Here is a 27,350-nt window from a genome sequence, read left to right as displayed (position 1 = left end):
ACATTAAAAAAAAAACCCGACCAGGTGACCACGAGCAGACTTCCGCAAAAAGGGATCGCTCCCCAAATCCCCTGCGGCGCATTCCTTGAGCAAGAGATGGCAACGAATAATCAGAAACGGTTATGAATCTACATCAAAACTTCAAAGTTCAAAAAAAGATTAAAAAAGATCCAATGTACATTCTATAAACATACAACTTATATGTACATTACATTCTACATGAAAGTTAAACATCGAATTTCCATTTTTTTTAAATGGATGGAAAGTTTGTTTCTCCTTTTTGCAAGGAAATACTCAGTTTCTTTATGTGTCTTGACAAAATATCTTAGTTGGTAAACTACTCTTGAATTTACAGGTGTATATCAAATATTTTAAGAGCAGGAATAAATATGACAAGAATTTGTCAGAAGGGGTACCAAAAAGCTTTTCAGAATTGGTTAAATCAAACCTTGGATCAACTTTGAGGTGAATTAAGGTTAATAATTAATTCCAAAGTGGTGTTACCTTCTCATATTCACAAAATATGTGAACTGTTGTCTCTTCTTCTTTGTTAAAAAAAATACAATTAGGGGAGTCCTTCCTCTTGAGTTTATACAAAAATGCATTCAAAGCGATAGCGAACGTAAACGAGTATCAATGGTGCAACGAAAATTATTAACATGAATCTTGTCCCAGCTTGTATCTTGTGGTATTGTGAGTTTATCATGCCAATAATCATATCGATTTTGAGGAGAACACTGGTTACAAAGTACTTTGTATACATAACTGGGTATTTTTCTTGTACTCATCAACAGGTGTCAAAAACATCATTATCCTGACCATTTGGGTTTTCAAGCCACTCATTGGGTATATTTTTCAGCAAGAAATTATACTTTCGTCTGTCCGATTGAGGAATATCAAAATCCAAGATTAATTCCTCAAACAATTTATAACCAGGAAAAGGTGGATTCAATAAATCATCAACTGATCGAATATTATTTTGATACCAGATACCATAATAAAAGTTACTTTTAGTTTTTGAACGAATTTGTCTATTCATATCTTTATCCATAGGGCTAAATCTATCGGATTTATTTCGTCTTTCATCTTTACGATTTCCAGTGACTCTTGGTTATTAATATAATAGCCTTTATAGTACAAGGATTATGTTATAGTTTGATCTTAATTAACGAGGTATCTTCTTTTATCTTATTTGTTTACAGATCGTGATCATTGTTGAAGTCTACTGATCGACTGACACAAATAACCAGATCTTATTTATTTAGTCCGTTCCTTCCGGGAGATTTCAAACACTTTGTAAAATTTATTCCTTGATACTCCTCTGAATTCGCTGATTATGTCTCTATTTTTCTCTTGTTTTTAGTAGGGTCTAATTGGTCATTATGATGTTGAGAGTCTGATATTATATCATGGGCCTTTATTATGGGGAGGTATTGGGGAAGAGGGGGTAAATTGAGTGAGAGGGTGAGAGAGAGAGAGAAAAAGAGAGAGAGAGAGAGAGAGAGAGAGAGAGAGAGAGAGAGAGAGAGAGAGGAGAAAGAGAGTGAGAGAGAGAGAGAGAGAGAGAGAGAGAGAGAGAGAGAGAGAGAGAGAGAGAATGGGGGGGGGGGGGGGGGGTGGGGTGCAGATTATGGATGCGTGCGGTGACGTCATGTCATAATAACCGAATCAGGAGCAGCTAGCAGGGCCGAAACCCCGATAAATTTCTGGTAAGATTCTCGTCTAGTTTATGAATCAAATATGCGTTTTTTAAGGCAATATTCAATTTACTATATTAGTGCCCCACTATGTAGCATTGTTAGTCAGTTTATCACAAAGTAATGATCTTAAAACCAGCTTGAATTTATGTCGCTATAAATTTGTGTAGTCCCACATGTTTATCGGCGTGTGGGGCTCTTTTTGTTTTGTTTATAATTGACAAGTAAATGTAATTTCTCACTGCCGAGGCCGAAATGAAGTTGCGCTTCGCCTCTGGACTTTGATACTGATTAATCCATACTCTTTCAAGTTCAACTGTTCCAAAACCTTTTGAAAAAGAAAGTAAAATGCAAAGCTTAATCTAGATCTAGTCTATTAGAAAAATGCAGAAACTAAACTCAAGTCTGTTCAATTCAACAGATTCAATTTTTGTTCTTACTGAAACTAATATTATAAAAGGGTGCTGTGATTAAAAATAGGTTGAAACGGTGTGTAAAAGTATGGCTAGACTAGAGTGCCCATGACCGTGCATACTTACGTGTAGTCGTGTTTTGCACGATTCTGACAAAACAAAACAATCAACCATCACAAAATATCTGTCTAGTTCTACAGTGATCATTAATGCATGTTTATTTCCCCCTTGGCAATGAACACTTTTTACTACTCAATTCTAAAACCGTTTGGGACCTCTTTTTTGCAGGCTCACACAATGCAGCATGGCACGCTCGTTCAGAGGACTGTTCTTGCACTGGAAGAAGAAGAAGAAGAAAAAACAAATATATATATTTATTTAAAATGCTATCTTTCACTTTAAAGAAAAATCATTGAAAATTTCAAGTAAAATGTTAGATGTGCAGACATGTCTTCCCCCCCCCCCCCCCATTGACTTTGAACAAAAATGTTGTGTCTGTCACCCTTGTTATCACAGGGAATAATTTTCCTCAAATTTTTTTATTAGCAATTTCAGCCGATGGATAAATATTTCAAATGAAATTCTGTACATTTCTATGGAAGAAAACTGCTACACAAAAGATATTTTGTATAGCAGTCATGCAAAAATGCATAGCAAATTGCGATGCGATACCAGGAAAATTATTCCCTGTATCACATTATAGCTGTAGATCAAGCCCCCTAATTTGTCTTTAATATTATTTTCAGAGCATTTATTCTAAATGTGTACTGATACAGAGCAATAGATTATGCACCTTTGTCTTTTCTTTTAATTTTCAGAGCACTTTGTGTACCATCATTATAGAACAACGACAAGAAATCTGCCACTCAAAGATTCAAACTCTTGGAAAGACTTCTCCTGTTGAGCAAAGCTCATGCACTGAAGAAGGGATGGGGTACTTGCAAACTCTGGTGAGGCAACTGAGCGAACGGAAGCTGTGGATATGCCTGAGTATCTTCATTGGTGTGCTGTTGGACATGGCATGTCTGGAAGATGTTGAATTCACTTGCTCTGAGCTTCTACTCGGACAGTATCCTTTATTATCACCCTTACTTCCAAAGGAGTGAAAACACTGATATTTCATTTCATTTCATTTCATTTCTTTATTGTGTCCATATAGGATAATTGTTTATATTTACATGAACAATCTTGCTTCAACATATCGTCGCTGTTTTCACGAAGTGACGGTAGTGAAAAAAAATTGCATTCACTTTGCGTGACGATTTTCCTCACTACCGTCACTTCGTGAAAACAAGGACGATATGAACATAGAAACAACATATAATTGACAATCATAGGGTCCTGTTTTTGTATACATTTAATACAATATACATGATCATGATGTATATACTTTTTAATACTTCTTCTTCTTGTTCTTCTTGTTGTTGTTGTTGTTGTTGTTGTTGTTGTTGTTGTTGTTGTTGTTCTTCTTCTTCTTCTCCTTCTCCTTCTCCTTCTTCTTCTTCTCTCTCTCTGCCTTCTTACATACCTTCCCTTTTCTTTTATTCTTATATGCTCTAAGATATCATGTGATAAGTAATATACATTTCTTTTATAGGTGCATGGTTACCTGGGGAGCGTTTCACAAAGACTAAGATCGACTTTAGGTTGGACTTAACTATGGCAGGCCGTTCATGCCACTGTTTGCTCTCACCATTTACTGGTATTGGTATCTCAAGGGACTTACAAATCATGGTCACAAATCTACAGAATTAACAATTTTTGATAATTCATTATCAAAGGAAAAAATATTATCTAAAGATCATAATGGTGAGATCAAACAGCATCTTACCATGGTATTTGGGCTACCGCTAATTGTTGGTGGAATGGGATTTATGATTAGAGGGCCCTTTTGGAGAAGGGTATAACTATATGCTTTGTCTACCCTGGGAAAATAGACAATATTATCATCATCATCATGTTCTTAGTTATTCAAATTGGTTGGCTAGGTAATTTTAGGTATGTAATTTGCTTGTAATCCTAAGATTGCACTATTTGTATGACTGGGGTTCTGAGAATGTTTTTTCAGTCGTTTATATCAATGATAGGACTTACTAGAAAAGAAGGGACCGCCTGTGGAGTTAGTCAAATAGAAAAAAGAGACAAAAAGAGAGGGAGGGAGAGGAGAAAAAGAAACTTCAAAAGACGATTTTACCTGCAATAGTGTTAGGTGTAACAGCAGCAGCGGTATTTTAATTCAGATCTGTAGGGTGTTTCACAAAGACTAAGATCGACTTTAAGATAGACATAACTATGGGGGGCCGTTCATGCCACTGTTTGCACTCACCATGTACTGGCATCGGTCTCTGAAGGGACGTACAAATCATGGTCACAAATCTACATAATTTACATTTGTTGATAATTCATTATTGAAGGAAAAGTATATTATCTAAAGATCATAATGATGAGAGCATACAGTGGCATGAGCGGCCTGCCATAGTTTAGTCCAACTAAAAGTTGATCTTAGTCTTTATGAAACACTCCCCTGTAATCATCTAAATTTCTTCAGATATTATTTAGTACCCAAAAAATATACCTTAAAGCTAAAGACCAGTTATGGTCATGCGATTGCATTGTGAAAGAAACGTTGTGGAAACGATCAGAAAAGGTTGATCATCTAGCATATATAAGTATTGATGTGTACTGCAAGGTTCTGTAATCATCTAAATGATAAGAAATTTGGCCCAGTCTTGGTAAAGTTACAAGCACTGTACACAGAAAGATGTATATGGGACTATACGCACACGTGCGCGACACATGCGTTTATCTCTCACAGACCAATAAATAAACTAATTTACCGAATATATCAATTAGTAGGCGGTTTCTCTGCAAATTTGTTATCATCATGTATTAGTCAAAACATATTCTTTCACATGATTGGTAATAAGAGCTTCCATTTCATTTTTTGAAATTGGGGCATTTCCAATACTGGTCTTTACCTCTAAATGACCCTTGACCTCCACACACTATCAGATATCAGTGCAGTGACCCTGACATTGACCCCACTACTCAGGCAGCCATCGGCTGTACGGATGGCAGTGTTAACGGTGAGAAAACATTCATGGTTTCAACCAACTTCTAAAATGCTAGCCAGCTTTCATTGTTACCTATCATAATCCAAGCTAGAGATGACTCTGTATGAACACAATGACTCATACTTATTTAGTATCTGGGGCCAGTTTCTCGAAACCTGCATAAGTCCAAGTTCGTAGACATCCCATATATACGCGTGTTAATCTTATAACACACGTTTCAACGTGATGTCCAAGAAGTTAGACTAATGACGATTTCGAGAAACGGGTCCCTGGTTACTTTTTTTTAAAGACATAAAGGTGTGATATGTTTATTGAGTTTAGAAGACATGGGCACCTAATTCAACCTAAAATACTTCAAATTGCCTGCAGATTTAATATCTGTTACGGAAACTTTACATTTTAAATTCAATGAATTTGATTTCAAAAGGAAATGTTTTCCTTTCATGCATAGTGTGCCCTAGTGTTTCTGAAAAGAAAATTGGTGTCTTGCCCTTGCAGTGTGTATGTTTGAATGCGAAATATAGTTAAGGCTTTTCATGAACATTATGAATGTATTATGAAAAATTCATGCAGAATTTGTCTTTCTTGTTGATTTTCTACATATAGTTGACTGTTACCCGGCTCCTGATATAACGTGTGATGGCATCACTTACAACGGCACCACTCCAGGATACCAAAAACAAGTTCCTTGTAGAAACACGTAAGTTATGTGTGTGTGTGTGTGTGTGTGTGTAATTGGGTTTTAACATGTGTGTATCAATCAGATATGATTATTTATGTCTGGGGACCGACCTTTAACATCACCATCTGAAAGACGTGACTCAGTTTTGAACCAGGGTCGCCTGAGCCTGTTTGTAGGCAAAGACAGAGAGCTGATCAAGTGAACGTGCCGCTAGACCAAATCGCATCTCCCTGGATAGACAATTGGAACACGTACCATGACCAAGTTATGCCTTAATTCTCAATCTTATATCTTATAGGTTGTACATGGTTTTTGATCAAATGTTGTTTGAATCATATGACAGGGTCACCATAAATTATTACAAGGACAAATCTATTGAATATATTTAGGTTTAAACCTGTCTTGAGAAGTGCATATAAATTGCATTTGAACTTTCATTTGGTTACCAAGCGTGTATGTTATCATACAGGCAACCAGAGGGCCTTGACCTGTAAGTTCTGGGACCCGTTTCACAAAGCCTTTTTTCAATCACAAATGACAAAAATCAGTAAAAAATCTGCTGATAACCAATCAGAAGCAAGAATTTCAGTAGCTTATAACAAAATCTGTCATTTGTCACTGATGACAAGTTTTGTGAAACGCCCCCCCCCCCCCCCCCCCCCTGTAAGTCTTAACTTGTTAGCCTTGATTCTTTGGTATCTTTTTGATAACAAAATCATCAAATCTTGATAGTGATCATAGAAGGAATTTACTTTCTGTGCTCAGTAACACCATAATTTCATATTTCCATAATACGTTATGCATAAAACAGGATGATCATAGCTATGGTTAAATTTGATAGTAATGATAGTATATATGAGATTTGTAAGGCGCCAGATCCACTTGAAATTAAATGCTCAAGGAACACAAGTTCGAATGGATTTAATGAGAATTTCAAACCATTTATTTCATAACAAATTTTAGAGCTTCATCCTTTCAGGTTGCTGCATTTCCTGACTAAATTACAAACTTTAATTAGTCATTCCAAGGTTGTTAAAGGGGAATTCCATCCTGATATTTAGTTGCTTTTAATATAGAAGCAGAAAAATGAGGGGATCCGGTTGGTGAAAGTTTGAGAGAATTCTGATTACAAATTTAGAAATGATGAATTGTTGAAGTTTTGTGATCAGTCAACCACAAATTGGCAACTCTGTGACATATTTTGCGACCCCCCCCCCCCTCCCATTTGCTCTGTACAAAAAAATTCAGAAATTATTATTTTCCCTCAAGAAAATTTTCAAGCATGCATGCACCCTAAATATAATTATTGCAAATATGTTTCTATACAACCCCTGTATAGGAAAAAACAACTATTCCATCATCAATACCAAAGAAAACAAAAGTTTATCACATTTTATGTACAGAGCAAATTGGAGAGGACCTCGCATGGTACTTCACAGTGTTGCCAATTTGTGTTTGATTGATCGTAACTTTTAAAATTCATAACTTTCTTATTCTTAATCAGAAGTTGCTCAAATTTTCACTGACCTGCTCCTCTCATTTGTCGGCTTCTATTAAAACCAACTAAATATCAGGATGGACTTCCTCTTGTATTTTTGGTGATAAGTGATACTTCAAAGTCTGCAAAACTATTAGGCTTTAATTCTTTAACCTTTCCTTGAAATGTTCACGTTCGTTTATCCAGGAAGGGCTACTCCTACCGGACAACTCTCCTTCTATCCATCTTCTTGGGTATGTTTGGCGTAGATAGAATGTATCTGGGCTACCCAGCTCTAGGGCTACTCAAGTTCTGCACCATGGGGCTACTGTTCGTTGGCCATTTTGTGGATGTCATACTGATTGCAACACAGGTACTCTATTACAGCTTTCAGTATTTTGCTCTCATTATTGGTTTAGAGAAAACAGTGAACCACTTCCATAACACGGACAGAAAACTACACCCATGGATTGTTGATGTTTTACTCAAAGTTTAGCTTAAAAGCAGATTTGCTTTTCCTCCTAAAACAGAGACAGATAAAATGTAAAGGCTGTTCCCACATAAGTTATTTAAAGCCAATACAACTGAACCCCCCCCCCCCCTTAAAAAAATTTAAAAAAAAAAAAAAATCCCCAAATTTATCTCAAATTTGACGCTTGAAAAGTATTTGTTTAAAGTTATGTACAAGTGTCAAACTCTTATGTATTAAGTTAGTGAAAAAATTTTCCTAACTCAAAGGTTTTGTTTAAAAAAAAATGAAGCTCAGTAAGCATATCTGCAACGTATAAATCCGCATATTAATAAGTCTTCTTGTCATTATTTATTTTATCATTCTTGTTTGTTTGTTTGTTTATTCGCTTTTCAGGTAGTTGGACCTGCCGATCGATCAGAATACGAGATGGATTTCTACGCCCCAAAGCTGATCAAGATGGGGGTTGACAATGAGACGTATTACGTTCCTCAAGACGTTCTTACGTGACATATTGCCGGCGCAGTCATGGATGTATATAGAGACTCTATTTTGTATGTTTATAATATCTAGAATGAATATAGTCACCACTAACGTTTCCGAAATATTGCTATTGATAATAGATGCATTGATATGATGCTGCTGCTGCTATACAAAGCTAGTCTACTGTACATAGATGTGCAAGCCCTAGGTATTTGGCCACGTGACTTATGCCTGGATTACATTTGGCCTGCGATTAGTCTACGGAGCCCGTATCCTGCCCGTATCACCTTTTCCGTGCGGCCTCCATGTGGAGGCAGGAGGCGGGCGTAATACTTTATACAGATTCACGGGTTCCGCGGCCTCTACGATTTTGTTTCGTGGGAAGTTATACAAATTTGAAAAATGGTAATCCCGTAGCCCGTTAACATGTCGTAGGTGGCATTGCACTGATCGTACAGTAAATGCACAATTTTTTTGTGAACATGAAAGCTAAAAACCGCTCAAAAACGGCACGGCAGCTGCACGGTCACTGCGCCTTTTCTGCGCAACCTCTGCACTGTAATTGCACGATTTTTGTACAATCCGTGAGCATCCTCTGCCCCGACCTACTACAATAACTGTTACAAGCTACTGAAATCGTGGCATTTGATTGGCTGAGAGCAAATTTGTCATAGAAATGTAGCATTTGTTATTGATAACAAGTTTTATGAAACAGGACCCTGAGCTCTAGTAAGGCTATCAGCTTGATCAAAATTTGTATTATACTACAAATTGCAATGTTGGTAACATATGGAACAAAATACCAAGGACTTGACTAAATACAAAGTATTATTCTATCACCCCAGAATTGGCTGAACTTCATGGTATGGTGCTCAAGCATCCAAAGAATATTCTTACCTTCTGGTTGCCCTTTTACTACTCCTGGGTGGAGAGTAGCAAATGTTGATTAATGTCTTGCCAACCACATTAGTGCTGTGCCGGGAAGGGTTTTCTGAAGCATGTACCATGTGATCCATAGTGCACTGACTTACACAGTCATTGGACGACAACTCTTACATTAATCGGATACGATGTATAATATACCTTATCGTAAGATTGTTTCATTAGAAGTGTACACAACAAGAAAAAGAATAGTTTTGCTATAAAAGACGTTTCCTGCTGACTACATCGGAATAGTTCATTTTTTATTGCTGACGTCACGCATAGTCCCTTTTTTCCCTATGCGCGCGCGTCCCCCCCCCCCCATATCAAATGCCTGCGCACGGCCAACTCGTGTGGTGTCATGGCGCTCAAGCCATGAAATTTATTCTGTGCGATAACTGCACTACACTGATACAGTACCTGTATAGGCGGCGTGGGCCAGCTAAACATAATCCATCCTTCAATGTTTTATTTGAGCCGTGCAATTTTCTTTTATTTATTTTCTGAATGTGAGTATACGGTACATGTTACAGAAGTGTACAAGGAATGAACAGATGGTGAGGGATATAAAACAAATATAAAATGACTCATTTTCGGAACAAGCTAAAACTATTCACACATTGTATATTTGTATAATATATCACCTAGTGAAATTATCAGACTTTAAAAAAGCATAAAGTTTGATAGGACAATTTTATGTAGGGACAGTTACAATGAGTCAGTAAAATTGCCAGAAAGGAACTTGTTTAGGATTGTTTGTGATTATTCAATTCATTATTATTTATTTCATATGTCACAATTATTCAAAAACAGGAATCTTAGTTCTTAGATCCCATGAAAAGTAAACAAATATTTTGAATATATATCTAAGAAGTCAATAAGGAGTCCACTTTGCAGCTCAAATTTGAAAAGAGTTAGGTATACAAGTTCTAGGCTTTTGAGAAAATTGCAACTCCTGCTGATATTACTTCACTGAAGAATAAAAAATGATTTAACAGCTTTTTGGAATTTTGAGTATTTTGCTCTTGTGGATTAAGACCATATTTCTGAGACCGGTCATGATCCATCAGTACTATTGAACAAACTTTTCTCATTTTTAGAAACAACCATAGAGCAATGTCTTATTTTATGTGACTGGTATTAAGAAAGAAAGCATAAGACTTGGTTCTGAACTGGAACGTCCAGTTTAAAACGTCCAGTTTCAAGATCTTTAAAAAAAAAAAAATTAGCAACTGAGGCATCATGTTTCCTCTTCATGCACCCTCATATTTGATATAAAGTTTAGTTTGGGCATGTTATGGATAGTACAGCATATGTGAAGTTTGTATGATTATGAGCGAGGCTGTCTGGAACAGTCTTAAAAGTTTCATTAAAATGTAAATTGTTATGTGAAAAGGTGATTTTATTCTTCCATTTTCATTTTGTATGCCTTTTGTGCTTTGTTTTGACGTAGTGTTTGTAAGATATTAAAAGTTCATTGAAAGAGGATGAATTTAATGTAAATGAATACCAGTAAGCAAAATAATTGGTTATAACCCAGTGACACTAACAACACTGATACAAGATTGACAACGGACTGAACACACAATTGTACCGCTGTAAATACCCAAGAAATCGGTTGAAGTCAATGTGGAGTCGGTTTGTCGGTGTGACTGAGGTGTTAAAGGGAAATGGAGGAGAGAGAGGAGAGATGAGTGTGTGGAAGAGGAAAAAAGAGAGAGAGAGAGAGACGGACATAATGCATTAGGGGGAGAGGGAGAGGGAGAGAGAGTGGGTAAAAGAGAGGAAGAGAGAGAGAAATGCAGACAGAATGAGGGAGACGGAGACAGACAGCATTACAGAGAGAGAGAGAAAAAGAAAGAGGAAGTGGTCGTAGCTTATACTACACCATATATACAAACAAAATGATTTATCTAATTTCTTTTAACATAAGAGCATATAGTATTTATACCATTCCCTTTAAGGGGTGTATTTATTCTAGAAGATATGAGGACATGTGTTGGTGTACATCTTAAGTCACTGTTGCCTCTGTCTGTAACAAGAATGAGTGTTTCAGATACTACTCGATATTTATTTAAAAGCCAGTTTATAGAGATAGTCTGCACATGAGCAGAAAAAGGCCATTAGTGTACCAGAATGTGAAACTCACCAAAACGATACATGTACTAGAAGCTTCCTCGTTAATACATCAGCATCGCATTCTATGAGTAACGGTGGAAGTATTCTTTTCAAATAAAAGGGGAAACAAAAGCAATAATTATAAAGCACCTGCATCACGCTGGGAGCAATTATTTTGAATGAGGCCTCTCTAAGGTTTTAAGAACTGTGGATATCTGGGGTAATTTTTACCACGCGATAACTTTGAACTGGTCCGATGACCATTCACTACTTGTAGTTCATATTATGCATGTATTAGGGGGTCCGGTTTAACCTCTTGCCTTCTCTCTCTCTCTCTCTCTGTCTCTGTCTTTCACTCTCTTTGTCTGTCCATCTCTCTTTCTGTCTCTTTCTCTGTCTTTCTCTCTCTCTCTCTGTCTCTCTCCATGTCTCTGTCTTTCACTCTCTTTGTCTGTCCATCTCTCTTTCTGTCTCTTTCTCTGTCTTTCTCTCTCTGTCTCTCTCCATGTCTCTGTCTTTCACTCTCTTTGTCTGTCCATCTCTCTTTCTGTCTCTTTCTCTGTCTTTCTCTCTCTATCTCTCTCTCTCTCCATGTCTCTGTCTTTCACTCTCTTTGTCTGTCCATCTCTCTTTCTGTCTCTTTCTCTGTCTTTCTCTCTCTGTCTCTCTCCATGTCTCTGTCTTTCACTCTCTTTGTCTGTCCATCTCTCTTTCTGTCTCTTTCTCTGTCTTTCTCTCTCTGTCTCTCTGTCTCTCTCCATGTCTCTGTCTTTCACTCTCTTTGTCTGTCCATCTCTCTTTCTGTCTCTTTCTCTGTCTTTCTCTCTCTGTCTCTCTGTCTCTCTCCATGTCTCTGTCTTTCACTCTCTTTGTCTGTCCATCTCTCTTTCTGTCTCTTTCTCTGTCTTTCTCTCTCTGTCTCTCTCTGTCTCTGTCTTTCACTCTCTTTGTCTGTCCATCTCTCTTTCTGTCTCTTTCTCTGTCTTTCTCTCTCTGTCTTTCTCTCTCTATCTCTCTCTCTCTCTCTTTCTGTCTCTCTCTAGCACCGGTACCTGAAAATTGTAAGAATATTACCAACTGGAATCTGAGAGCGTTTACGCCTTCTGGTCAAAATAAAAGCTGAATCGGCAACAAATCATAGACAATCTCACTATTGGTCTGACATCACTGCGATTCTGAGCCAATTTAGCTTTTCCTCCACCAAGACTGTTTTGAAATCCCTTGAATTTGAGATTTTATCAATCATATGACCAATCAGATCATCGGTCATTAAGATAATGTAGTGTGGGTGGACTTAAAGGGATCCGGTAACTTTGTCTCAGATTCTGAAACAAAATTCTGGATTTAGCTCATGCTGCAATTATAATTATAAACCTTTAGGTCAGTCAGGAACCCCATGACTTTTACAAGCCGATCGCCTGTCTGATTATCAAGATATTTATGATTGAAATTACAAATTTTGAAAACTGTTTGCCTGACGGTTTTCACAACACTACAGTCTATTGGGGAAAACGAGTATGGTAAAACCGGTCACTCAGAGATTTTTACTTTTTTGAGGCACTTCTTGATCATTTTGAAGCCAATTTTTTTTAGGGTTTCTATATTACACCATATCACAGACACTGATAACTCGTAGGGCCGTGTATCTCAGATTTAACATTGTTAAACGATTGAAAAAAAAAAAAAAATTGTCAATCAAGTGAGTTACCAGTGAATTACTGTATAAATATTCATACCATAGCATATTAGAAATCAATGATTCATGTACAATTTTTAAGTCAGCTTTCATATACAATCTTTAATTTTCATATTTTTTTCTTTAATACAAATTCACTTCCCTGAATCATTTCAGCGATTCATCATACTCACTCACACAGGGTATCATGCAAACAGACATTTTCTTCATGAAGTCACTTATTATCACACCAACTCAATTCAGTACAAATACTTTTGACCTTTGACATATCTACACATTTCTTAGACCTTTGACCTTCGACCTACCTACAAGAGCGCTCTACGACCATTACGGGCAGTCCATATCTAAATTTACAATTTCATTCTGTATCAACAATTTCTTTTCATCAGGAGTCACAAAATATCAGTCCAACTCCTTGTTCAGTTGATATGATTTTGACCTTTGACACACCTTCAGAAAGTTCAGATCACTTTGACCTTTGACCTACCTATAATAGTGCTCTATGACCAATAAAGGTGGTTTACATCCAAATCAACAATTTCGTTTTCCATTTAACAATTAGAGAGCATTTCATCTACATGCACCTCACGTTCTAGAGCTTGACCTAGAAGACCACAACATATACTTTTCACTTTTATTTTTTTTCTAAAAAAATTAAAAGTACTATTACTATGAAATTAAATAAGTGAATATTCAAAACAAGTCATCTTATCTAAAATGTTGTTTTCACCTTCCTTTACACAACTATATACTTTTGAAATACAGTAGTGTCTTTTAAGTGTTACACTGTACTCCACTTGTCCATTACTCCTCTATATGTTCATACGACTTAAAATACCATGGTTCTTCTTACAAAATATATACCGAGAAAGATAATTAGATATAATTAAACTCTTAAAGTAGTCACTCTACTAAAATTCACGACAACTGATAATTACGGACAAATTATATATGGATGGAAAGATTTTGCTCTTGAAAAACACAAGTTTGCTGAAAAATCATCTATAGATTTCATGGAAAGGCGTATAACGCTTTTTCTATATCTTATAACACAAAGCTAAGTGAAGACGAGTATGACCTTTGTTGCGCACAGTTGCCTTTCATTTACACTTTAAAAAACATCGGCGGTTTACCGCACAATACCTTAACGACTCATAACGAGCCCTTTCTTTATATCGTCCTTGTTTTCACGAAGTGACGGTAGTGAGGAAAATCATCACGCAAAGTGAATGCATTTTTCTTTCACTACCGTCACTTCGTGAAAACAGCGACGATATTTTGTGTGTACACTGGACCCAAACTACTCTCAATAATGTTCACAGAGTAGCCTGTTAGTATTAAATTGATGATCTTCATTCAGCGCTAAAAATAATGTTAAGAAAATATATTTAATTTAAACCTTTTGGGTGAAATCTTATGCAAAATGATCACTGCTCAACAGAGAAAACTAATGTTTATTTTGATACATTAACAATAATTCTATTCTTAGTGCATTAGGAATAACAATACATTCATAGATATCTTCAGTACTAGAGAGGAAATTTTGATGGAATTCTAATGTATATCATTGTCAGCACCCACACAATTGTGATTCCCTTCACTTTTTTGGACTTAAATTCTATTTTAAACGACACCTATGAATAATAAATTGATCCTATCAGATGTGAATCTTGTTGCCCGACATAATAGAATACAATATAACTTATTGAGATACGTTAGAAGTGCTATAAACAATACTTGGCAAGATACCATTATCAATATCGCTCTGCATGTTATTATAAACATTTCTTTTCTAGTTTAAGCGGTTTCCTGCCTAGATAAGAATTATACATTTTCTCTTCATATCATCTGATAATTTGATTCTTTTTCTTCTTCCAGGCCATATGGGTCATGACAAACTATTTAAATTTTGTAGAGTAACTATAGATGCATGTAGCTGCAATTATGTCATCACAACTGTTGGATATACTTCAGCCTTAGCTATGTCAGATCAACCTTGGACAAAAATTTGTGAGGTATAGAAATGAAGGATGACCTAATGGCCTTGAGGAAAGAGGAAAGTGGAAGGTCAAAGGTCAGGAATTTTTTTTTCCCTTTCTCTTGCAGAGGCGTTTTTCTTCTCGGCATGTAGAGTAAAAATTCAGCTTTGGTTAAGGCTATCGACTGCTCTGTGCATTTTGTAGGAGCTACATATTTGTATATATTATGTAAGGCAACAGTAGTTGATTATGTTCCAGTCAAGACCATTTATCCCTAATCCAACCCCCACCATCCACAAATCTAACTGATTTGATATAAATGTAGTACCTCACCTGGTCTATAAAAAAAATTTAAAAAAAAAAAAAATTCTTTGGGAACAAATTGTGCCTTGTTCTCTAAAAGGTATTTTACTCTGAAGCCCAGATTCTTTAATAACCTGACTAATTGAACAAGCAGAGGACTGCCAGTTGATGTCACACAGTGAGTGTATATGTACCAAATTCTGTATAAGCATTTATTCATTTTCATGGGGGAGTGGGGGGGGGGGGTAATTTTCAGGAACTTATTGAAACACTCATTGATCAAAAATTTAACATGCAAATTTTGTCCAGCAAGTATGAATGTCACATGTCGAAATCACTTCTGTAAGCCTGTTGCATGCCGCCGGGTCATGCCGTGCAGTTTGAGACCACAATGAACATAATGTGGCACTTTTTTCATTTATTTCTACCGAAATAATTCTTATATTACGATTATGATACTCGGTAGTGAGTTCATTTTCAACACAAATATGATGATAAAATTGATAATCATTGAAAAGTATTCAATCGGCTGTGGTTGTGGCCTCATATGGATGTAACATCTCGCGAATTCGTCCTTGAACTCTCCTTGATCAGTGAAAATACCTTTACACAAAAAATATTGGCCAGATGATGTAGCAGTCCGGGGTTACGATCCCTAGGGAATGAGGAGTTAAACTAAGAAACTCCTGCAAGCAGTTTCTAAGACAGGACACAGTATGCAAATATTGTTTGCCCCAGTAAGAGATTTCTTGAAAAGATAAATACCAAACAACTAATTGCAGGGGATCCCTATTCTAATTTTATAAAAGTTAATGATTAAACTTACATGTAAAGACCCTATCACATGAAAATGCAACTTGATATTAATGGAAAGCTGGATGAACGCAGAATACAAATATAAAGGAATAACAAATATTTTCCATTTCAGTATTGCACAAAAGCATTTAAATACTTGTTTTCCGCACCCTTCAAGGTTACAAGTCAATAGGGGACAAATTTGCTGCAATTACCATGACGACATAACATGTGGGACCAATCGGCTCGCCCATATAGCTGAGGCGATGAGCAATACTTAATTAATGGTAAAGTCATTGAGAATATGCCTACTCCACATAATTTGATGTCATCAAGTCGATAGCTAGTCTTTACATGTAGGTCGACAACTTCCGACTTTCAAAGATTTAGATTTCGGGTTTTCAGAGAATTGTTACTCCTCTGACAGACACTAAAATATAATTGATATTATTGTAATCTATGGCATAAAAGCTTTCCGTTGATATACAAATCATCTATTTCAACAGGGTCTTTAACTATGAAATCAAGAACATCTTCTTGTCAATCTGTCCTTTTTTCACCTTCACTACCAGTATCAGTACAAATGCTATGGTCTGCAATACAAAACGAAAATTGTAATGCAACTAGACCAGTTTGATGTGTAACAACTAACATTCTAGCTTTATAACGAAAATACACACAAATTCTCTACCTAAAATCAATTTGAAATACAAGAGCAAAGTACTACATTTTGTCATACAAAAAAAACATTTCGTAATATGAATAGCTAAATTTCATCTGGCATTTTTCCACACTAATATGTATAATCGGGGTGCCGCTAGGAGTGTCACAACGTGAAGGACTTGTGTGCTATATAAGAAGCCACCATTAAAATTATTATTATTATAATTGATAAATTATAAGGTATTGACAAATTAAAAGATTTACAAGCGAAAAAGCTTTAAAATGTATGTATGGAAACCCTAACCCTAACCCTATACATCAGTCTGTTCCCCTGAAAAAAAGTATTACATGATCAAATACCAATTTTTACTTTATCTGGCAGGGTAGGAAGCAAATGCAATGATGTCTAGTTGGTCAAAAAGGATAACTTGCGAGTTTCTGTGTCACACCTGTATGATGAAGGTCATATGCAAAGAGTTGGTCAACTATTGAATGGCCCTAAAGAGGACAAGTTATGGGTTCAAATATTCATAGACACACCGCCCCCCCCCCCAACCCCTCTTGTCCTAAATGACTTCTTGGTCTAGGTGAGAAGCTGAGTGAAGCATTGCAAGGCATGTATTAATTAATCTGAACAAAGGCCTATTCCTATCACAATACAAAGAAGATGACCTCTAACCTAAACAGAAATCATATGCAAGTTTATTAACCTATCATTAACTATCTAAATATCTCTTTTCTTTCAAGATTCAACCTACTATCCTCTTTGGTGAGAGTCTACCTACATGTATTATAATTTTTCTCTATACTTCCTCATTCTTTGTCACCATGGTTGCCGTGCATCGAATGGGAGTTGTGATCATAGCATGGATCCAGATCCTTTATCTGAATGCCCTGCTGGCGGGGCTGGGTCAAAGGTCATACTCTCATCCATGTTTAACAAATCCTGCAAGGTTATATTATGATTCTCAACATGACCACTGGGAGTGGGTGTAGTCCCCATCCTGCTATGTGTAGCGCCCTCGTTTGGCCTGTCCACATCTTCCACAGTACTGTCCGATATGCTTTCACCAATCGCTTTCTCCTTGTCATCCTGAGGCTTCTTGTCGTGGCTACCACCATGGTCCCTAACGTGTTTGTCTTTCTTTTTACTTTTAGAATCCTTGTCTCGACTTTTCTTGTGCTTATGTCTGGAGCTTTTCTTCTTGTGATGCTTATGTTTGTGCTTGTGCCTTTTGCTTGCGTGCGAGTCTCCTTCCTTGTTTGGAGGATCATTAGCATCCTCTAGCATACGCTTGAGCACAGGCGATCTTGATGCTTTGGATGCGCTCACATGACTTGAGCTAGAAATGTCTTTCTTTGAACTATGTAGAGCATGACGATCTTGATGTGATTGTCTGCTAAAGGTGCTAGAAGTACTGCCGTTACGACTGCCATTCCGTGAACTTAACTTGCTTTCATCACTGAAGAAGTCCACAGAGGGCCCCCTACTCCTACTCCTGCTTCTCATGTTATCTTCCTCTCTGTAGTATCTCGATGGGTTCCTTGACCTCTCTCTCGATCTACTTCTGCTTCTGCTTCGTTGCCAGTTTCGTTCATCCCTCAAAGGTCTCGGGAGGTCTCTTGAACAGTCCCGTGATCTGCTGTCTTCTCCATATCTTCTGGAGTACGTTGATCGAGACCTTGACCGAGACCTTGACCGTCGGTTCCTAGAGCTAGAATAGTTATCATGTCTGGTCTCATAGTAGAGACTCCATTTGCTTCCCCCTTCTCTTACTTTACGGAATAGTTCATTTGGACTGTGGGAAGGCTTGTGATTAGAGGAAGATCTGTGCAGAGAATCATAGCGCGATGTGCAAGGACCGTCTATGTCATCAGCAGCATCTCTGCCTCTCCTGTTGTATCCATCACGTCTGGATCTGCTGTAGTAATTGTCATCTGAATCTGTAGACCAGTTACCAGCTCTGTTTGAAGAATGCAAACTTCTGGTATGTTTTGTCTTCTGTTTCCTCTTTCCACCAGCTTTTTCTTCTACGTGGTTTCTTTTAGGTGCAGTCTTGTCTTTATTCCTACTAAGCCTTCCTTTTGTCTCTTTCTCCCGTTTACCATCCGATAAATCATCAGATATGGTTATGAAAGCAATGGGAGTGCGCAGATGGAATGGCTTTTGATATCCAACAATCTCTACACTGCCACTGCTTTCTGCACTATCTTCCAACTTTCTCCTGCCATGGGCACTGTCATGCTCTTGCTTGATCTGCAGGCTTCCTGAAAGAGTGACACCAGAGGGGCCTGGTTGATCAGGGTCTTGACTTGCAGGTGGCTCAGGGTTATGGGTAGAGGCTAGATCATAACTTGTGGATGGACCCACTCCGCTTGTAGCAGAAGATGGCCCGGGTAGGTCATGACTGAGAGAGGCAGACTGGGAACTTTCTGCTGGTATCACAAAAGGATTGCTGTCACTTTCATTATCATCGGAAATGACGATGACTTCAATATTGTTGGAATGGTTGTTCTCACTCTCCTCACTGCTGCTATTCTCTTGTGCTACAAGCGGATGCTGAGGCCGGAGAGTGGCAGTGAACTGAGGGTTCTCGGGACGGAAGTCATACTGGGCCATCTGGTCGTAGGTGTCCATGTCATGAGGTGACCTAGCAAAGCTGGTGAACTCGTGGATGAAGTGTTCAGTGCGTCCATAGAGGAACGGCCTCAAGTGGTTGTGGAATTCCTCTGATTGAATGTCAACATTTGGAAGCAGTGAAAGAATGTACTGGGTCATGAATCGCACATGTTGGTCATTCCCATTGAACAGCACCCCAAGGTCTCTTCTTAGCCAAGGGATAAGACGGTGTGTTACAGCAGGGTTCTCACGGAAAAACTGGGGAGAAGTATCCCTGAACCTAGTGAATCGGTTGGTTGCGATATGATGGACCCTCAAGCTGGCTGCATAGATCAGTTGACGGCGCTGACGGGACTCGTTTTCGCGGTGGATCCTCTCTGCCAGCCTGGCCTGGCGATTAAAAAGCTGATCCATGCGGGTCTCCCAGGCAGATCTTCGGTTGGTGGTTAGGGTAGTGTGGTAGCGAAAGCGAGCACCGTTACGATCCAACTCCAAAGACCCATTCTCCGTAGGCTGTAGCACGTACTGATCATATACATCACTAGACACTACATTGTGAATGATGGATTTGAAAGGAGTTTTGCATAGAGGGCATGTTGACTTCACCTTGGCCCATTCTCGTATACACTGGAAACAGAATCGATGAAAGCAGCCATCGGAGAAGGACTTGTCTTTGAACTTGCCCAGGCAGATCGGGCAGCATTGGTCAGGGGAACCTGATCTGGATGATGCATCGCTGTCAGTGGGTGCAAGGTCCGTCTCCTTCTTAGTCTTGACGCTTTTGGATGAGGCCTCGCTCAAAGCCTTCTGCAAACCTCTCTGCACACTGGCTTCATCCATTGCAGAAGACCTTCAGGACATCATCAGATACTTCAATCTGTAGAAGAAAAATGAGAAAACAATTGTATTAATGAAAGCAAATTATCAAAACTAAACTAAAAAAAATTGAGGACAACTAAAATGTGTTAATACTAGGTTGATAAATAGGTATGCATGCATGTGTACATATTCTAAAACCACACTCTTATTTCTAAAACACTCGTTTCATGATCACATCTCTACTCTCTACCCAAGTTATGGTGAAATATGACTACCGGTACACAGGGGGTTTTATGAGTATTTTCATTGATAACCATTTAATACTTCAAACAAATTATTTTAAAAAAAAACCATGAACTTATACAAATATTTAAAAAGTTTTTAGAAAATTCAATTTGAAAAATAAAGATGAGGATGCATGTTAAAGGGGGAGTCCACTATGATATTTAGTTGGTTTTAATTGGAGCAAAATCTGATTAAAAATAAGAAAGTACTCATGAGTTTTGATCCATCAAACAAAAAATTGGAAACTATGTGATGTATTTTGCAAGGTTTCCTCCATTTGTTCTGTGCTACAGTAATTCAGGAATGTCTACTTTCCCTTTAAAAAATTGCTCAATCATACATGTGCCCTAATTACAATTATTGCAAATATTGTTTAAATACAATCCCTGTATGAAATAAATCTTTTCCGTCATCAATAACTAAGAAAATAAAAGTTCATGAAATTTCTGTACAGAGCAAATTGGAGCGGATCAAATTGGAGCGGATACTTCATACAACTTCTGAATTCAACTTCTTAGTTATGCCCTCATTATGTTCTCCATTGTGAATTTTTAAATGTTAATTAATTATTGCATAATGATTATGTCAAGTATTAGTATTGTGATCTCTCAAAGCTGTTTCAATTTTTTTGTTTTTATTTGAATTCCAAGTCCTTTCACTAGCAATGATCATATTATATATAATTATTTATGGTAATTGTATATAATTATGTATTTACTTATTATTATATACTTATATACTTTCTTTTACTTATTAACGATTTAATTTATCCATGTGTTTGTTTACCTTGTTATTTTTTTTTGGTTATGCATTTTATATTGTAAACTGACTTGTTTAGTCTTCATACTTTTTAATCAGTACTTGAATAAAACCAAATATCTATCTATCTATCTTGCAAGATACATCACAGTGTTGAAAATTTGTTTTTCCCTGATGACAACTTTAAAAAATTAACAACTTTCCTATTTTTAATCGGATATTTCTAAAACTTTCATTAATTTGTTCCTCTTGTTTTTACTGTTTTTATACATCCCAATTTATCAGGGTGCACTTCCTCTTTAATGCTGAAGAACATGTACTGTATAATAATATAAATGTGCATATATGTCAATGATACTTGGACAAAGGCAAACGTGTAAGGAGACAAATCTGTTGTATGATAAGATAAAAATTCAAGTTAAGTCATGATGGTGTAACATTAGTTCCATGACCAAGTTACAGGGGTTTTCTTTTCACTTTAGGAGTTAGTTTTACCTCTTCAGGCAAACTTTTTGGAAAGGAGACACACAGAAAGACAGGGTCATAAACTGGTTCAACCACTTCAAGAATCTTCTTGGAAGCCCTCCTGATATAGATGATGAGGATGAAGAAATTCTGCCTATACTAGAGAGTCTGAACATCAAGACAGGGCCATTTGATCTGAAAGAATATTCAAAGGCAATAAAGTCACTAGTAGAAGGGAAGAGCTTTGGGGAAGATGGCATACCACCAGAGGTTCTAAAAAGATGTGACCTGGATGAAATCATTCTGAGTTTCTGCAACAACGCTCTGATCAATGAAGAAAAGCCCCACCAATGGTCCATACTGAACATCAAAGTCTGGAGACCTGAGCCAAGGAGGAAACTATCGAGTAATCAGTCTAAGCTCTATCGTGGCCAAAACTTTCAATAGATTGATTTTGAACAGGATCAGACCTGTACTTGATAGTCACCTGAGAACCAACCAAAATGGATTCAGAGTTGGAAGGACCACAGTGGGACATATTTTGGCACTTCGCAGGCTTATAGAAGGAGTAAAAGAAAATCAGCTCCCGGCTATTATCACATTTATTGACTTTCGCAAAGCCTTCGATACCATCCACAGAGGCAAGATGTTGAAGATCCTTACTGCATATGGCATACCGGAACAACTGGTGAATGCTATTGGCAAGATGTACGAAGACACCAAAGCAAAAGTAATATCACCTGATGGAGAGACTGACCTCTTTGAAATCATGGCTGGTGTGCTTCAAGGTGACACGCTTGCACCTTACCTATTTGTAATAGTCCTCGATTATGCCTTGCGAGCAGCTATAGACGGCCATGAAGAAGAACTTGGATTCCAACTAGAAAGAAGGAGAAGTAGGAGAGTTGGTCCGGAAATCATAACAGACCTAGATTTCGCCGATGACATAGCCCTGCTATCTGAGGAATTAGAGCAAGCCCAAAAACTCCTGAGCAGGGTGGAGACATCGGTAGGCAAGGTCGGGCTCCGGATGAATTCAGGCAAAACCAAGTTCATGTCATTCAATCACAGGGGGATCATCACTATAAAAACAAATAATGAAATTCAGTTGGAGAATGTACCTGATTTCAAGTACCTGGGAGCACTGATGGTGAGCACAGAAAAAGATGCACTCTCGCAAACAATGCCTACTGTTCATCCAAGCGTGAATGCGTACAACACAAAAATGATACCAAATGATTTGGGATAAAACACTCTTTCATAAGATGTATAATAATTTACTGTTCATAGATGATTTTTAAAATAATTAGCAATTTTCTAGGTGTAACTTTTTTTGACAAATTAATACTTTGTCCACAGGGGCTCTTCCAAAAAAAAGAGCCCCCGTGAGCCTTCTCACAGGGGTTCTTTTAGTACTGATGGGGGCTCTTTTTTAATACAAATTTCGACTGAATTGGTGGTACCCATGATACTCTTAAATTCTTTGCTATTTCATCATTATCAGCATTATTTCCCTCTTACAACTTTACAAGTTATAACATGCATATAATGGTCAAATCTTTTCCCTCTGTACGAAATTTCTGGTCCAAGCCCGTACAGTTGACTCCTCGCCAATAGGTTTCCTTTTACTAAATTTAGACTTCGGTTGATTTTTACAAGTCGAGGTTCATTATTTGCTGGTCTTTTGGAATCACCAGGTTTCATAGGATTTACGATTTTCACAACGAAAACTTCTCCACGTTACAGTCCTTGCGCGATCGCCTCTATCTAGGTATAGCTCCAGCAGATATGGGGCGGCAGCGTGCACATCAGTATACTACCGGCGCAGCTAGTATAGTAACTGCTGACGGCCGCAGTGCACTGCGAGCTTCCGTTGTTTGTATCTGTAATACTCATAGAGATGTGGAGACTGGAGATAAAGCGCAATTTTGCGGCGAAAAAGCGTTCATTTGTTTACAATATAGCAGCCTCTAGACACCGAAAAATTCGAGCGAGAAATCCTGCACGCTAACCTACATGTAATTTCCATAGTTCCATTTCATTGGTTTAAAGGGAAAGTTAAGTTCTGTTTTCAGACCGCAAATGCCTTCAAAGTGCATGGTTATTGCTCTTATTCTTATCTAAGACATTTATAGTGCCCTTTTAAAACTGCTATAAAGGTAATATTAGACCCCAAAATGTGTGAAATTTAGCCAATATGATCATAACATTTCAGCTCCACGTAAAAAAAAACATGGTGACCTTTAATTACTTATATTTAATTAAAAACAACAATACATGAGCTGGCTAATTGTGGGTAATATAAGCAACACGAAAATGCCAACAAAAAAGCCAACATCGGCATTGGCTGAAATACAACGTAAAAGGCGTTATTTGGTTTTTTTCAATGGTTTTTTATTTTGTTTTCAAAATATCTAATATTTGTGGTGGTACAGTATTAGAAATCGTTATATTTCAGCCGTCTCTGAACCGATTTTGATCAAACAAAGATGATTTTGTCATTAAAATATTATGTTCTTTCAAATCTGACACTCAGTTTTTCATTATCTCACAAAAAAAAATATTTTGTGTAGCGCCCTCTGGAACAGAACTCAACTATCCCTTTAAGGTTTGGAAGCTGAAACTCAATATTGTGTGAAAGTTATAACAGAACAGATAATCTTATTCATAATTCCACAGGGCGATTTTTAAAATCTGACGGAGGCGATTATGAAGCTCTCGGGGGGGGGGGGGGGGGGGGGGGGGGGGTGAATCGCCCACCGCCCTGAGTATATTGAGCCTTGATGGACAGATAAGGAAATCAAGGTACATGTAAGTTGCCCCTACACCATTTGTGTAGTCCCATACATCTTTCTGTGTACAGTGCTTGTTACTTTACCAAGACTGGGCCAAATTTATTATGATTTTGATGACTCCAGAACCTTGCAGTACACACCAATAATTACATGCCACAAGATCCACTTTTCTTTCACAATGCAATCGCATGACCAGAACTCAACTTTATCTTTAAATTAGAGCTTGTGAAGACAGGTACATGTAACTATTGCCAATCTTGGCAAGTGCCGCTTCATATTTGTTTTTAAGCATTTCTTTGTCGCAGCGTTAGCAGACGGGAGCTCGAATAGCTGGGGCAAATTGACCCCAATAAAAATTGGCAACCAAAAAAACGGTCCTAATTGCAAAGACAAAAAAAGTCAAGATTGTAAGACTGACATTTTTGTGGCTAATCTTTCATTGGCCAAGTTGATTGCCGAGAGGAACAAGAGACAAGACAATTGCCATACAAAAAACACTCGACTGCAAAAATATTAGTGGGATTTCTTTGCTTTTTACCTTGGATTATAAATCTTTTCAAATATCAGAAGTTCTTCTCATCGTCTATCGATACAAAGGAAGAGTTAAATTCATCATCACAGCTAACTTAATTATCTGAAACAATAAAATAATTATCATTTTCCCCCGATCATTTTGTACTTGCAATGGATTTATACCTTTTTCTAATCCATTGCAAGCCTCTAAAAAAAAGGCTCTAGTGCATGGTTGATAACTAGATAGATCTATGCATTTCGACCAGCACTAGACCTAGTTTTGACTTTTGTAATTGTGTCACGTCGCGTCATCGAGTAAAGACCTAGACCAAAAGTTCTTGGCTCTTGCATTGGTTTACTTTCTGTAGTAATAAAATAGTCTATACTCCTCTGGTCAACTAGAAAATCTTTTGTAATTTTCTGTCTTTAATAAAAAATATTTTTAATTTTAGAAAAATTATAGATTTCTAAAACAAATATTATTAAAAAGTCAATTATAATTAACATATTTCTCAATCTATTCTTACTTGTCTAGTCTAGTCTAGCATTTGAAAACATTGACAGATTAGATTACTACATTTCCATAATATTTCCTTACTGATCCAAAAAATATATCTCAAATCAAACTGTTTTCTCTTTAGGCCTTTTTTTAGCTAACTGGTGAAGTCGGCCACATACAAAATCACGGGGGCACAGACAAAGCAGTCTCAAAAATGAATAACACAAATTATAGTACACGGGACTGATGTTAATGAATACAGACACATTCACCCAAACACATTCGCATCCCACAGACTTCTGGATATATTCAGAAAATGAAGACAGAAACGTGTATTTTGAATTACTCACCTTGTAGATCAATGTATACTTTCAATAACTAAATCTCGATAGATGTCTATAAATATTTGTAATAGGACGACAAACGAAGAAATTATAAGGTGTTCTGGTATTATGTCTAGCCGAACTGACTGACGGAATACATAATTTCGTGACGTCACACTACGTCAGCTACGGGGGTGGGGTCAAAGTGAATGCAGTCAACCTGTTACTAATGTCGTGTTGCTATTAAAAAATGTCCACAATCTTATGCTTTTTACTTCCAAGTTTCAGTATTTCAAGCATTAATACAAAGAAAATCTAGAAAACGTCGGTAATATAGGTCTATCTAAATAGATGCATGATTGTGGACTTTTCAGTAGCCCCTCCCCCCTCCCCCACAAGTCTTACTCTATCTTTTTTTTCATGACTTGCAAGTTTCACCTGGCATCTTATAATAAACTGCATTTACATGGAATTTTGTATTAAGCATACTCATTGTACTTGAAGGAGAGGGAACAAATTTCAAATTTCTTTTAAGAATATTGAAATCGTTTATTTTGTTTCTGCTCCAAAACACTAGAACAGGAAGGCTCTCTCCTATTCTGAAATCATTACCAAGTGTATCAAACAGTAAACAATAAAACAGAGTAAATCAACTCTTTTGAAACGCGTGAATATAAAATAACTGCTTGGTTATACTCTCTGGCGTACTGATGGGGGGGGGGGGGGGGCTTGTGGCAGTTGCTCCACCCCCCCCCCCCCAATAAAATTCAAACGTGGTTTGTTTCTAATTCGATACAATTGATTTACAAATGTGGCTGATTTTATGGGGTTTTTCTCATTTTTGTATGCGTTTGTTGGAAAATGAAATCTTTCCAAATTTATAGTTAGGCAAAAAACCTTAAATTGCCCCTTTTGACATAGGAAAAGAGCCCCCTCTTACATCAGATGAGTGCCCCTTTTTTATTTCAAATAGGTGCCCGTTCAACATTCTTATACGTGCCTCTTACCACCTCTGATAATACCTTTGCCCCTATAATTCTCCTTTGTAATATGAGTCGTGACCCTTCTCCGTTCTCATATTAAGTGCCTGTTTTCATCTCTGGTGAGGGTCCCTTATCAGGTGCGATAAATGCCCCATTTTTACCTCTGATAATTCCTCTTTTTACTTTGACACGTGCTCCTTTTCTTTTCTAATAAGCGTCATTTTCCCTTTGTATAAGTGCCCCTTTTTCCTTTCACCATTAATTGCTCATAATTTAAAGCAACTAAGAACAACTTCTTGCACCTAACAAAGGGCACTCACCAGAGAAAAAAAGCAGTTATGAGAACGGAAAAGGGGCAATTGTCAGAAGAAAAATGGCACTAATTAGAAAAAATAAGTTGCACGTGTCAAAATCAAGGGGCACTTATCACAAATGAAAAGGAGAACCTATATCACAAAGTTAAATGGGGCGCCTCCCAACTTTGAATAAGGGCACTCATCGGAGATAAAAAGGTGCACC

General features: G+C 37.3%; 2 protein-coding genes across 2 annotated transcripts; one reads left to right on the top strand and one right to left on the bottom strand.

The window, feature by feature from the left end:
- Window positions 1–1,669: 1,669 nt before the first annotated feature.
- On the top strand, window positions 1,670–8,622 carry LOC576734 (TM2 domain-containing protein 1). The gene is made up of 6 exons (XM_777009.5): window positions 1,670–1,709; window positions 2,929–3,179; window positions 5,123–5,196; window positions 5,791–5,884; window positions 7,551–7,716; window positions 8,209–8,622. The coding sequence occupies exons 2-6, from the start codon at window positions 3,040–3,042 to the stop codon at window positions 8,320–8,322; spliced, it is 588 nt and encodes a 195-aa protein (XP_782102.1). The 5' UTR covers window positions 1,670–1,709; window positions 2,929–3,039; the 3' UTR covers window positions 8,323–8,622.
- A 4,490-nt stretch (window positions 8,623–13,112) lies between these two features.
- On the bottom strand, window positions 13,113–26,008 carry LOC115917909 (E3 ubiquitin-protein ligase Topors-like). The gene is made up of 2 exons (XM_030996322.1): window positions 25,876–26,008; window positions 13,113–20,267 (listed from the first exon to the last, which is right to left on the bottom strand). The coding sequence occupies exon 2, from the start codon at window positions 20,228–20,230 to the stop codon at window positions 17,630–17,632; it is 2,601 nt and encodes an 866-aa protein (XP_030852182.1). The 5' UTR covers window positions 20,231–20,267; window positions 25,876–26,008; the 3' UTR covers window positions 13,113–17,629.
- Window positions 26,009–27,350: the final 1,342 nt, after the last annotated feature.

This window comes from Strongylocentrotus purpuratus, unplaced genomic scaffold (assembly GCF_000002235.5).
Source record: "Strongylocentrotus purpuratus isolate Spur 01 unplaced genomic scaffold, Spur_5.0 spur5_contig_855, whole genome shotgun sequence".
NCBI classification, from domain to species: domain Eukaryota; kingdom Metazoa; phylum Echinodermata; class Echinoidea; order Camarodonta; family Strongylocentrotidae; genus Strongylocentrotus; species Strongylocentrotus purpuratus.
Note: the sequence above shows the minus strand (reverse complement) of the source record. Positions and strands in the feature narration are given on the sequence as shown.